The 15009-nt window shown below is 36.0% G+C and overlaps 1 protein-coding gene across 1 annotated transcript in view; it reads left to right on the top strand.

Annotated features, from left to right (window-relative positions):
- The window catches only part of NEK1 (NIMA related kinase 1), a 144723-nt gene that overhangs the window by 34082 nt on the left and 95632 nt on the right, over positions 1-15009 (top strand). Inside the window, exons 11-15 of the mRNA XM_052645226.1 lie at positions 3527-3586; positions 3820-3879; positions 3974-4021; positions 4194-4268; positions 9653-9816. Of these exons, the coding sequence (XP_052501186.1) occupies positions 3527-3586; positions 3820-3879; positions 3974-4021; positions 4194-4268; positions 9653-9816 (407 nt within the window). The remainder of the gene's footprint in view (positions 1-3526; positions 3587-3819; positions 3880-3973; positions 4022-4193; positions 4269-9652; positions 9817-15009) is intronic.

Genomic DNA, 15009 nt, shown 5'->3' with positions numbered 1-15009 from the left:
CACAGAGTCGGACACAACTGAAGTGACTTAGCGGCAGCAGTGATGTGTACATGTCAACCCCAGTCTCTCAGTTCATCCACCCCTCTCATATTGCTTTCTAAAGTGGGCACAAATTTTAAGTATCTTTTTTTGTTTTAGTGAAAGAAAACTTTTGACTCATTTCTACTTCTTTTTTGTATGTTTGGAGCTATATAATATATCTTAACAGTGATATGTTAGAATTAATTTTATTAATTTCATATTGATTGTGGGTCATATTTTTTTTTGTATTATTCTGAATTCACTTTTAGAGTTTTAGTGCTTATCTGTTATAGTCATTTTACAAAATTCAGGAAATTGAAGCAGTAAGTGGCAAATGAAAGTAATTTCTTATAACATTGACTTTTGTCAAAATACAGCCGCTACTGAAATAAAATTGTTAGTGGAGATACTTTACTGATTTAATCAAACGCTGAGTTTTTTAAATAATAATGTAAATGATCACTGAAATAATTTTTTAAAGTAACATTTCCTTTCCTTTGTATTGAAACCTAACAGATGAATATTTTTATATAGTGTTTCTTTTTATGTATTTTTTCCTAAGGTAGCTGGAAAATTTTTAAACTGATGCATGATACATAACTTAAGAATTTTCTATAAATACTTTTAATATGTTTTTGGTATATTTAGAACTATACTTTGGATTGTTTGAAAAATTGTCCCTGTAGTAGGCTCAACATTGATCACAAAATTGAGTAGCTAGCACAGGATATAAAAGGAAGAAATCCATGGGTCATTTATACTTATGAGCACACATGCAGAAATCCTTAAAAATGTTTTTTTTTTTTTAAAGTTAAGTTAAATCAAGCAATTTATCAGAAGAATAATTCAAAACTTAACTAAATAGGATACATTTCAGGAGTGGAAAGATGGTTCAACAGTAGGAAACTGGTTAATTTCACTGTTAGTAGATTAGAAAAAAAATCATATATAAATTATCTCAGTAGATACTGAAAGTTCAGTAGAATTTTAACTCTTTAAAAAAACTTATTTGGTTGTTTACATTAACCATGTATAACTCTTTGTATGTCCATCATACCTCAATAAAGTGGTTTTTTTTAAAAATTCAAATTTCTGATTCAAGAAATAGAGGTGAAAATTCTTGACCCAGTTATATATACCAGAAACCTGTATCAAGCATTATACATAATGATGAAAAGTTGGAAGCATTTACATTAAAGTTAGGAACAAGACAAGGATGTTTGTAATGACGCTATTATTTGATGTTATTCCAGAAGCCTAGCCCATGAAATTAAAAAGAGAAAGAAATAAGAAACATAAATATTGGGAGAGATGAGAAAATATAGACACTTACAGATATGATTCCCTACCTAGGAAATCCTCATGAAGCAGCGGAACACTGAATGAATTCAGTGACGTGGCCTGATAGAAGCTTGAGCATGTGACAGTGAACAATTAGAAAAGGAAATAGACACTCTCTCAGTAACTATAGAATAGTAATTAGAAAAGGAAATAGACACTCCCTCAGTAACTATAGAATAGCCCTGCTGTGAAAAGTGCAGGATAACTGTGCAAGAAAGGACTCCACATCAGTGGAATGTTGTTTATCAATGAAGAAAGCAAATGCAGACAAATAAACATAATAACAAGGGTTATTCTGAAAACAGTGTTGAGCAGCAGAAGTGAGATACAGAGGAATATATATTGTATGATTTCATTTATATAGAACTCAGAACTTAAAAAAAAAAAGAAAAAAACAACTATATTGTTTAGGAACATGTATCCAGGTGACAGAGCAACAGAGACAAGTCAGGTAGTGATTAGTAAAGTGAGGATGGTAGCTGTCTCTCTTGTGGAAGGACATGTGGAGGGTTTCTGTGTGTTGGCATTATTTTGTTTCTTGACTTGGGTAGTAGTTACTGGGTTTTTCCTTTATTTTTGCTAACCTCTGTGTATCTCCTTTATCTACTTTTTTATAGGTGGCTTTATATCATAGTTAAAAAAGAAGATGGATAGATGACATAGAATAGAGAATTCCAGAAATTGGAATTTATTATGTAATTAATGTGTATTTGAATTTATTATATGATTAATGAGACATTTCAAACCATTGTGGAAAAAAATATCAGCCAAGAAATGGCTATGAGATAACTGGATTTTTTAGAGAAAAAAATTAGATTCCCAGTTCATTCCATGAACAAAAATTTATTCCAGGTAAATCTAAAAAATCTAACTAATATTTTAAAATCTAAATTTAAGTTAGATTATATATAACTTCTGAATATAAAAATGAAACTATCCAAGTAGCAGAAGCAAATGAGGTCTGAAATGTCTTCTTTAGTAAAATAGTTTATGCTGATATCATAAAGGAAAAGACAGGCAGATTTAACTATATAAATTACAGACTTCTGTACAGTTTAAGATACAATAAACAGCTCTTCAAAGACAAAATGTAAAAAAAATTCACAAATTTGAAATACTCTTTATTTTTCATGATATAAAAGTAGCCCATAAAATTAGAACAACTATGAAATAAGACGAACAATTAGTGTATTAAAGAAGAAATGTAATTATCTAATATACTGGAAAGTATTCTTAGTCTTTCCAGATATTAAAAATTTAAGACATTGATAATGCTTATTATTTGTGAGGTTATGAGAAAATGAATTCCTTCATGGGAGTATAAGTTGATGCAGCTTCTTGAGGTGGCAGTTTTTCTCATCACTTAAATTTCATTATTACTTTATGATTCCATTTACAAATTGCCCTTCTGAAAGACTTGCATATGATGCAAAATGTACCTACAAGAATGTTTCTAGCAGTATGGGGAAAAATTAGAACCAACCCAATGTCCTTCCTTCAAAAGTAGTTGAACAAATTAATTATATCCATGGTTTGGAATATCGCCATTGTTAAATTGTTTACCACAATGTGGAAATGTCAGGGAACATTGTTAATAGTGAAAAACATTTTTCCATCGTAATACACTGTATATTATATTTATGTAAAAAGTGTAAAAAGCTAAGACTATGTGTGTATATACACGTATATAGTTATGTGTGTATTCATGTTCATGAAACAGTCTCGGAAAGGATATTTATGAAAATGTTAACAATGGTTATATCTGGAGGTAGGGAGAGGAGTTAAGTGTTAACTCTTATTTCATTTTTTTTTTTTTAAGAAAAATTTCTTCAGAGTTGGGCTCTCTAGATGACATTCTGTTTTCATAACGTTAGAGAACTTAGAGTTAGCATCTCTACCTGAGTACACTTTTTACTGGATGATTGGGGAAGAACCTTTTTCCATGGTTTGTTTGAATCCCGTGTTTCTCTTTTTTGAACAAATAGTGTATCAGACACTTAAGTGGTTCCTTTTTTTTTTTTTTTTTTTGAGGGATAATGTATTTTGAAAGAGTTATGGCAGTATTGGCATTATGTTTTTCTTATTTTAAATTTCCATACATTTAAAATTTTCAAATGGATACCTCAAAATCCTTATCTAATTTGTAGTTTTACTTTCTGTCCAGGCCCATCAAACCCCAGTGAAGAAAGTGAATCCTGGAGAAGAAAGGAGGAAACTGTTTGAGGTATAAAGACATCTGTGTGCTTATTTTACAGCTTTGTAAAACTAATTATGAAGAAAGAAACAAATTTTATAAAACCTCGAAACCTTTCCTCCTTATTTCTTTCAAACAAATACCTCTAACTTATTTCTGTTTTTAAACCTTCCAGGATATACATCTACCATCGGTATGCTAACTTTACTGATTAAGCTAGAAAAAGTAGTATTATTGATAATTTTTTTTTTTTTTAATTTAAGGAAGCACCAAGAAAAAGAAGATTGGAATTGAGTGAGAAAGAAAAGAAACCTAAGGATCAGGTAGTTGTTTCACTGTTATTTTTCTTCTCCAGCCAAGTTGGAGATGATAATGGTTTTAAGAGTTCTAAGAAGTTTGTCTTTAAAATTATTGCAGGTTAGTCTGCTGAAGGCTGAGCAGGTGAAAAGACAGGAAAAGGAAAGGGTGAGAGGATGGTCCATTTTCCCCAGCACACTCCACCACCTCCCCACACACATGCCCCCCCCCCCTTTTTTTTAAAGGAATACACTGCTTTCCTTTTTATTACTCAGTATATTTCATGTACTTTATATTAAATACTTGAAATGGTGTTTTATTTGTTTCTTTCCCCTCAAAGTTGGAGAGAATAAATAGGGCCAGGGAACAAGGCTGGAGAAATGTGCTGAGTGCTGGTGGAAGCGGTGAAATGAAGGTAGGTTTTGGGTACCCATGCATGCACACTGCTGCTGTTTAACTCCGCTTTCACCCTGCTCTGTGAGATGTCTACACCTGGCTTGTTTCTACTAGAGTTCTTCAGCATCGTTAGGACTTCTTAGTTTTCCTGCATGTATTTATGTAACTTGTAGTGATAATTCGTATGTGACAGTTAAAATTGCTTAAAAAGTTTGCTGAGAAGGCTGTGATTCACCATTCCTACGCCATCTTTTTAAAATCACACACCTGGCTGTGTGCTCTAGTCACACAGAGCTGAGGACTGGACTGCAGTCTCCTCACTGCACACGGCTGCTGCAGCCTCGTCCCCACACTTGGGTTCTCTTCACTTGATGGCCCCTCCCCGCCCACCCTCCCCAATCCCCACTCCAAGCATTTACTTAGATGATCAGTGACCCAGCTAGCCATGGACCTAGATAGGTTAGTTCAGACATTTTCTTTGGGCAGATCCAGACTATATAACCTTGGGCAAGTTACTTCACTTCTCTGAGCCTTAATTTCTTCATTTAGAAAAAACGAAAAATTTCGAGAGCAGTGCCCAGAGCCTTAAGGGCTTACTTGTTAACTTCCTTTTCCCTTCTTTATTCTGCCAGTCTGAATCTTGCCTTTCCTCTCTTGCACTCATAACATCCTTTCCAAATCTGTGGTAGGCTGAATTCTAAGGTGGTCCACAAATTCTTGACTGCAGGTATTACACCTAATGCTTTCCCCTCCACTGGAGTGTGGGCGAGACTGAATTTGGAGTGCAGCAGCCGCCTTAGTCAGGCTGTGTCCTGTGGCATTGCTGATGCTATATTCACTGCTGTGGTCCCGTCACTGCTTTATTATAAGACTCCCTCATGGCAGGCTGGAAGGTTAGGTCAGGGGGACAACTGCTGGCCTGGAAAAAAGCCCTTGTTCACATGGCAAGAAAGCATAGGGATCCTCTGGGAGATCGTCTGCTGGCTCTCTGACCGCCAGCCAGCAAGAACTCTAAACTGTGGTAAACTTAGCCATGACAGCACAAGGAAGTAAATTCTGCCAGGATCCAGTGAGCTCAGAGGAGGTTCCTGAGCCTCAGATGAGAATTGCAGCCCTGGCTGCCGCCTTGGTTTCTGCCTGGTAAGACCCTGAGCAGGGGACCTGCTGCCCATGCCCACACTCCTGAGACAACTAAAGGCACATGGCTGTGCCTTGAGCCCTGGAGTTTGTGGTCATTTATGGCACAGCAGTAACAAATGAATATATACTATTATTCCTCTGTATTGTAATTTTTAATTCATAGAATCCAATCAACTATTAAGCTCTTTAAACTGTAACTTCCTGGGACCCATCTCAATAAACTTGATGTTTAGGCACTAATTAGATATTTATTAAGTAGAGTTGATTACCATTCTTACTTGTTTCTTTTCCCCTAAAATTTATGACTTGAATAAAAGTTTCTCTGTTTTATGTAGACATGGGCTTCCCTGGTGGCTCAGATGATACTATATAATAATCGTACACATTCATTTTTTACTGCTGTGTGATAAATGACCACAAACTCCATGGCTTAAGGCACAGTCATGTGCCTTAAGTTGTCTCAGGAGTATGGGCATGGATAGTGGATCCCCTGCTCAGGGTCTTACCAGGAAGAAACCAAGGTGTCAGCCAGGGCTACAATTCTCATCTGAGAATCTGCCTGCAATGCAGGAGATTCAGGTTCTATCCCTGGGTCAGGAAGATCCCCTGGAGAAGGGAATGGCAACCCACTCCAGTATTTTTGCCTGGAGAATGCTATGGACAGAGGAGCCTGGCGGGCTACAGTCCATGGGGTGGCAAAAAGTCAGACATGACTGAGCGACTAACACATTTTTTACTGTGCTATCCACTGTACTGTGACATTGAACTTACTACCCTCTGAGTGATAAGGAAGTATCAGAACTTGGCCCATTCTGAAATAACTAACCCATATCTTCTATGATCTGAGAATAAAAACGTACCAGGATACAGGCCCTGAGATCTGGTTAAGTATTTTATATCAAGTTCATGATTAGTGTTTAGAATTTGGTCGTGTTTTTCCTCTCCGTTTGCTTATGTCTTTTTTATGCAAGAAGCATCTTTTTTCCTGTGATGTCTAAAGCCGTACTTAATCCTGAAGTCCAGTTTTATCAATGTTTGATAATAGGTAGTGTTAGATATTACGTGCTTATTAAGTTTCTGCTTTGCTTCGTAAACTTCTATACTGATTTCTGTGAGGATTAGTAAAACTATTTTGCATGACGTAAAGCAAATTCAGTGCTAGTTTCTGTACTTATTCCCCATGAGGTTTGTAATAGTTAACTTCTTAGGCTGTTTGATTTCTGTACTATTGATAAGTACCTGGAAGCTCAGTAAAACTTGAATTGAGTTAAGGAGAACCCCCAAAATAAAGATAAAAATGAACATGAAGGGAAATATTTCAGAGTTCATACTATTATTATATACTTCTAAATATTAAGACATTTTGCACAGTATAAATAACCAACTGTTGTTGATTACTTAGTGTCTGCAAAATCTGGGACTTACCTGCTTTATCTGTTTTTTTCCTTTGGTTCTTCTGATAGGTAATTTTTTCTCTCTTTTTAAATTGCAGTTGATTTGCAGTGCTTTATCTTTTATGAATCTCTGTTCTTAGGAAAATTATGAAATACTCTATGTATAACTGATTACATAGATAACCATGACATGTAAGAGACATTGTGTTGTTTGACACTATGTTGGACAGTAATGAGAAGGAATAGTCTGTTAATACACGCATTGACATGGGTCAGTCAAAAATGAGTGAAAGAAGCCAGGCATAAGAGTGCATATTGTGTGATTCCATTTATATGAAATGGTAGGAAATGGCAAACCCAGTCTCTGTGACAGAGAGATCAGTGTTTCCTGGAATGGGGGGCCTTGGATCCAAGTGAGAAACATGAGGGAACTTTTCTGGCTGATGAATATGCTTTCAGTTGTAGTAGAGGTTCCATGGGTGTCTGTGTTTATTAAAACGTCAGTCTGTGCTTATAATTGGTGACTATAAAGTGATGTTTAAAAGATTCCATTGTTTCAGTATTACAATACGGTGTTTTCAGCATTATTTTGAGTATAGATATCTTCAGAAGTGAAGTCGCTCAGTCATGTCTGACTCTTTGCGACCCTATGGACTGTAGCCTACCAGGCTCCTCCGTCCATGGGATTTTCCAGGCAAGAGTACTGAAGTACGTTGCCATTTCCTTCTCTAGGGGATCTTCCCAACCCAGGGATTGAACCCAGGTCTCCCACAATGTAGGCAGATGCTTTACCTAGGCAGATAATCCTCAGAGATATGTGTATATACATTATTTTTGCTGAACAGAAACGTTGAACCTCAAAGTTAAGGTGATACTAGTGCCAGATAGTAAACTCAAGGAGCAACCTGTCTTACAGGAGCTGTGACCACCTTTTTTCTTTTTTAATAATAATTTTTTTTTAAAAGCACCTCAGCAGACACAAGATCTGCTGGCACATTTAAAAAATAATTTTTATTATATTTTGACTGTACCATGAGGCATACAGGATCTTCATTCCCCAATTAGGGATCAGACCTGTGCCCCCTGCACAGGGTCTTAACCACTGCTCTGCCAGGGAAGTCCTTGTGACCATCACTTAGCAAAATTCTGATTCTGGGAATCTTGCCTTAAGATGCAGGTTTGAAAATGTGTGTGAAGATCACCTTGATGGAGTTTCCTGGCTAATTAAGTATCTTCCTTGTTTCTAACAACCTTCATTTCTTGCATTTCAAGCTTCTTGAATCAGTTATTTGTATTTATCTTGAGCTAATTTTTAAAAATCTAGGCTTCTTATAATATTGTATGTAGCTTCTTTTGTCCAGATGTTAACACATATTTTACCTCATTGGGTACTGAAATGTCTTTTGTTTGGTGCTTGTATGTTTCTTAGCCCGACTTCCCCGTTAGGATGTCGTCACCTGAGAGCTCCTCCCGTTTTCCTGTCAGTGTTCTGGCTTCTGCTCGCATCTGCGTTTGAGCACATCGCCTCCACTGGAGTCACATCAGTTTGTCTTCCTTTCGGTGCTGTCGGCCTTGCCTTTGAGGGTCCTAATTTCCTCTTCACCCTGTAGTTCTTGCACCCTGAGCCTCTGTATCATTGTGCGCTTACTCAGCTCTCATCTTTCTACCTGTTTTCCATGTGCTTGAGCGCATGTGTCTCTGAGGCTGCATCCTACACCTTCGCCCTCATCCTGTGTTACCCCTGCAGAGAACCAGTTCGCTGTACTGCTGGCTTTTTCTCTGATTGCCTTTCTTTACTCACAGGCTGCTTGGCTTGGTGTCAGTGCAGCAGCCTTCCACTCAGTTTCTCTGCCTTGTTCTCTCTCTTATTCTTGTTTATCCTGTGTAATTTGACTTACCTGCTTAAAAACGGTCTTAGTGCCCTTTTCCTGCTAGGAAGTGTATCTGTGCTTTCTGTTATCGATTATGTGAACTCACATACCCTGGTTGGTCAGTTACCTGTAATGACCTTTTCTGACCAAGTGTAATACTCTCTGCCTTCCTCATAGTTACTTTCGTCTTCATACGTCCTTTATCTCCCTACTGCCAACATCTAAATGTATACCTTCTGTTGCTTTTTTTTACTTTAATACCTTGGATCATATTTAATATTTAATCTGTTTTACTTTGTGTTAAAGGCTGGGTTGAGTGTTTTTCTCCAGTGACTTTTTTATCGGTATTTTTACTTCTGTTTTTTTTCTGTTTTGTAAATTTACTACTGTGGCGAGTGTCTGTTGCCATTCATTTGGAAATGAAATGTTTTTCTGGCTTTATACTTTCTTTCCCAGTTTGTTTGTAAACTGCTTAAGGATGGATATATTGTTTTGCTTCTTTTAATTACACTTAGAGTGTATTCCAGTGGTGTTTATATCTTCATTGCTTGTTGAATTGGATTTGGGGTATGTTAATTGCTGTATGTTTTGTTAGGTATAATTTTGAGTGTTATAAAAGCAGGCTCTGTTTTACGTATAAACTATACATATTTAAACTTAATAAGATGGGATCACATATAATATATAAGAAACTTGTTGCAAAACTTGTTAAGACCAGTTTTTTTTCCCACCACTACATAAATTTAGTGATATTTTATGTTTTTGTTATATTGAATTATGCTTTATTGTTAGTGACAAGGTATACTACTTTTGATTGTTAATGGTTATAATATAATAGGAAAACATTTTGCTCTAGGCTCTGTGTTTATTAGTATGTTAAACTAGATAATTGCTTTGTAAGAAGCAAGTGTTGAGGTTCACTTTTTTCTTTTGAAGGTAGTAGAGACCTTTGAGGTCTTGAGAGATAAGCATGTGAGAGCTTTTTGTTTGATTCCTAGGCTCCCTTTTTGGGCAGTGGAGGGGCCATGGCTCCATCATCTTTTTCCTCTCGAGGACAGTATGAACATTATCACGCTATTTTTGATCAAATGCAGCGACAAAGAGCAGAAGATAATGAAGCTAAATGGAAAGGAGAAATGCATGGCCAGAGGCTTCCAGAAAGGTATGGCTGTTCTGCAAAAGTCACTGTGCTTTGCTTTAGAGGGAGTAGTGGAAGTCATGGTGTATATTTATTGACAGAGGAATCCCACCTGAAGTACATCTAGGATTTCCCAAAGGGCTACAGATCACCACCAACCCCCTGATGCTGATGCTTTTGGAAAATTTCAAAAGGTTTAAAGGTGGTGTCTAAACAAGTCAGTATCAACATATTGGAGTGTGATGATCCATAAATTCACCCTTTGGTATAATTTTGTCTTTTTTTGTGTACAGCCTAATAACACCACTTCCTGGCTGTCTTTTGACGTCCGAATACAGTCATTTTCTTCTGTGCAGATTTGACCCTTGATTACATGTGACAAACATGTAGCTCTTTACTTAAGCCTAATTTATGGCTTATATATGTTAAAGCTTATTTATGTTATAGGCTGAACATACTATTTAAAGGAACATGTGATAACTTTGAACCAGCGTATGGTTGTAATAACTTTATCTATGTGCTTTAAATAAATCAGAATATATTTAAAATGGAATTGCACTCTATGCAGAACTCCAAAGCATGTTTTGAGCCTTCCTTTTCCACATCACTTAGAACCCCACTTTTCTCATGGTCATCTTCCCTTCACGTTCATCTCTGATTGATGACTCACTGTGATCCTGTTCGCTAGGTTTTTCCTTTTTCTCCATAAAATTAATTTACTCTGGTGGCACTCAAGCTTTAATTTGTATAGTTCCTCTTTTAAAAAGTATGCATATTTCAATTTTTTAGATTTTCTTCTATAAAAATATTCTGGTAAAGGAAGAACATATCATTTTATGAAAATTTAATTTGTCATTTTTACAGATAATTTTTTGTGATAAAAATCTTTATGGTTCTCCCAGCTATAAAAGATTAGTAAAAGGTAATTGAGTAACTGAGGTCCATATAAATTAATATTATGAATTATGTACCATAGGCTGAAGTATTAAGCCAGTTGTAAATATTTCACATTTTTTGAGAAAAGAGTGCTATAGACTTAGACATGTGCATATTTTTTATGAAATAGTAATGAAGATTTTGTGTGAGGTTTTTATCCTGGGATATTATTGTCTTTCTAGTATATAATTTGTATGGCTTTGTTTTAATTTTAATCAAGTCTCCTAAAATACATGTGTATAGTATAAAAGAAAATAGGGAAAGTTGTGTTATGCTTCTTCACACTGTTCCATCTTCCAGTACATTTGTTGATTCTTCACAGTTGGAGTGGCAAGTAAGGGACTGGATTGTTGCATTTGCATCAGGCTCCCATATCACCTTGAAATATTTACATATATTTACACTTGAGTTTCAGATTGTCTTCAATGGCTGTGTATCTCAGTTACTTCTGCCGCTGGAACACAGCTTCCACTCAGTCTTTGTCTGAGTTTCATTATTTTAATTTTCAGCTTTTAAACCATTTGTGGCTGTGGAGATCCTCTATCATTTCCTTTCTGCTAGCTTTGGTGAGCTTAGCATTACTCAGACACATGGTATACATTTTCTTACATTGCTTTGAACCTGTTTTTATAGATGATAGATATTATTTATTGAACACCTACTATATATCAAGTTATATTTATTCATCACAGCATCCCTTTTAATTAGGTATTACTCTTTTAATCAAAATGAAGAAACTAGGACCTGCAGAGATTTAAAACTTGTGCATGGTCAGGCCACTAGTAAGCAGTGGAGGTAGAATTTACACTAAGTGTGTCTCCGTATAGAGTTCAGCTCCTTGAACACTATTGTGTTCAAGGGACTTCTCAGCTTCTTGAGATACTACTAGTGAACAGGTGAAACAGTTGTTGATTTCGTTGGTTATAAAATTTCTAAATAGTGGATATCTTAATGATTATCCATGATCTCAAATACTGAATGAACTTTTGTGTATACTCATTGAATTTCATTTTATTTTTTTCTGAGAACCTGAAAGAATTGGTAAAAAACTGGAGATCGTCAAGTATCATACAATTTTCAAGAGGCAGATTCTATAAATGAGACTGGCTTTCTCCACATTGATTATAGGCAAGTCTGCAAACAGAGCCTGCAAACACCCTAAAAGGAAACAGTCATCACCGCAGTGCAGTATAGATTCTGTCAGATACAGCCTTTGTTTCTTCTTAGAGTTACAGACTGGAACTGTAGTTCTCAAACTGTACTGGGCAACCTGTAGCATCACAGTGCCTTGGATATTTCTCGGTTTTCAGAAACACACAGCTGTATCTGTCAAAGTGTAGACCATAGTGTTAGCAGCTTTGACCTAACTAGTCATTGACTGGAACTGCTAGGTATTTCTGTTGGCCTAGATGCATTGTGAAAAATTTTACTTAGATACCTAGTAGAGTATACAAACTTCAGTAGGATACATCTTTTAATTTCATGCAGCCATGAAATTAAAAGATGCTTGTCCCTTGAAAGAAAAGCTTTGACTAACCTAGACAGCATATTAAAAAGCAGAGACATTACTTTGCTGAAAAAGGTCCATCTAGTCAAAGCTATGGTTTTTCCAGTAGTCGTGTATGGATATGAGAGTTGAACCATAAGGGAGGCTGAGTGATGAAGAATTGATGCTTTTGAATTGTGGTTGTTGGAGAAGACTCTTGAGACTCCCTTGGACTGCAAGGAGATCAAACCAGTCAATCCTAAAGGAAATCAATTCTGAATATTCTTTGGAAGGACTGATGCTGAAGCTCCAATACTTTGGCCACCTGATGCGAAGAGCCAACTCAGTGGAAAAGACCTTGATGATGGGAAAGATTGAAGGCAGGAGGAGAAGTGAACAATAGAGGATAAGATGGTTGGATGGCATCACTGACTCAATGGACATGAATTTGAGGAGGCACTGGGAGATGGTGAAGCACAGGGAAGCCTGGTGTGCTGTGGTCCGTGGGGTTGCAAAGAGTTGGACACGACTAAACAACTGAACAACAACAAGGATACAGTTGCCAGGGTGTCTCAATGTAGACAGTGTAAGGTGAAGAAATATAAATAAAGGTTGTTAGGTACATTAGTCATTGGTTAAGGAATTATATTCAGAGGATGCTGGTTAATATTTTGATGTTGTCCAAACTTAAAACATTTTAGAAGCATGTCCTCTTGAAAGTTTTCATTTTTAAGGAGGACATAGAAAAATACTCACAGGATAAAATTATCATATTTCCAGAAGACATGAAGTGAAGAGAAATAGTAAATATGTTGTATGTCTCCTCCAGTTCGATATATTGTGATTCTTTTGGCTTGAACTTTGTTGTGTCTTTGACATTACAGAGCATTTTCTCCACACTGTCCTCAGTTCCATTTTTATAATTTGTATGTCATTGGCCTACCTGGTCAGTTCTTTTCCCTCACCAAACTGAATCAGCAAACTGAAATCTGTAGTCCTCTAAGATTCATTCATATTATCTTTTTCATATTTTTGATAGCCTGTACTTGCTTCTTCCTTCTTTATCGTGTTATTTTTCTTCTTCCCTTCTTATCAGTAACTTTGGCTAGTCCAACTTTGCTTATATCCTTGTCTTAATAACATACCTCCTGAATTAGCTTTAGACTTTAATTTTTACAGCAGTTTTAGTGTCACAGCAAAACTGAGGTGGTGCAGAGGTTTCCCATGTGCTGTCCCTTTACCCTTATCAGCTTCTCCCACCGGAGTGGTATTTTTGTTACAACTGGTGAACTTAGGTTCAATTAGGTTTTACAATTAGAACCTCAATCATGTGAGACCATCTTCTGAAACCTTTGAGTGCCTGTTTTTTTTTTTTTTATTTTTAGTGCCTAACATATGTACTTTACTGAGCTTTTACTTTCCCAAGCCCTTTTCTCTGTATTGCTTTGAGTAAAGCTTACAACAATTCTGCTTCCTCTGATAGACACTGTGGCACTTAAACAGAGGAGGAAGCTTAATGAATACATGCTCAGCATCCTTTTTTCATTTCATTAACTGTGTACCACCCCAACTCTTCTATACCATATTGACTCATTTTCGTTACTCAGATTATCTCTGTTACCTAGATTGCTGCCTATTTTCGTGTTTTCACCTCTTGAAATAATTTTTAATCATCCTTCAAAATTTTTGAATTTCCTGTATTAGTAAAGATTTTGAGTCGTGGATATGAGGTACCTTACCCAGATCCACTTATGCATGCATTTGTAATAAGATGGAAAATAAGTTACTCCTTTTTTTCTTGTCAGGATAAAAAGGTGTTTGTTTCTTTTTAGCCTGTTTTTATGTCTGTATTTCACTTTCCAAATTCCTAATTTTTTACTGTGTATTTGTGGCTTATACAATAGTTATGTTAATCATTCCTTTACTCTTAATCTAGATTAGTGTTCTGCTAATTTTAAATGTTATAATTTTGGAACTCAATAGGTATTGTCTGTTTAATTTGTCTAAATAGAATATGCACGTGTAAATTCTTAATAATGTTTAATGAAGAGAATGACTGTAAAGAAGCTCATTGATTTTTTTCCTGTATCCCTCAGAACCTTGTACACATATATAATTTGTGTTCACAGTTCACTACTGTTCTACTACATCAGTGGGGGATAAGAATATGAGTATGAATTCTTCTTTTTGGTATATATTAAGTAGTAAATGGAAATGCATGTGAAAAATGAAGATTTCTAAATATTATAAGGAATCATAGAATCAATTATAAGCTAGTTTTGTCCTCTGTTAATAAGGTATATTACTATATAGTCAGCAAAAACAAAACCAGGAGCTGACTGTGGCTCAGATCATGAACTCCTTTTTGCAAAATTCAGACTTAAATTGAAGAACATAGAGAAAACCACTAGGCCATTCAGGTGTGACCAAAATCTGATCCGTTAAAGTCATACAGTGGAGGTTGCAAATAGAGTCAAGGGATTAAATCTGATAGAGTGCCTGAAGAACTATGAATGACGGTTCGTAACACTATACATGAGGCGGTGATCAAAACCATCTCCATGAGAAAGAAATACAAAAAGCCAAATGGTTGTCTGAGGAGGCCTTGCAAATAGCTGAGAAAAAAAGAGAAGTGAAAGGTAAAGGAGAAAAGGAAAGATATATCCATCTGGATGTAGAGGTCCAAAGAATAGGAAGGAGAAATAAGAAAGCCTTCCTCAGTGATCAATGCAAACAAATAGAGGAAAACAATAGAATGGGAAAGACTGGAGATCTCTGCAAGAAAATTAGAGATA

This window comes from Budorcas taxicolor, chromosome 8 (genome assembly GCF_023091745.1).
Source record: "Budorcas taxicolor isolate Tak-1 chromosome 8, Takin1.1, whole genome shotgun sequence".
Lineage (NCBI taxonomy): Eukaryota > Metazoa > Chordata > Mammalia > Artiodactyla > Bovidae > Budorcas > Budorcas taxicolor.
This window is presented reverse-complemented; position numbering and strand designations above follow the sequence as displayed.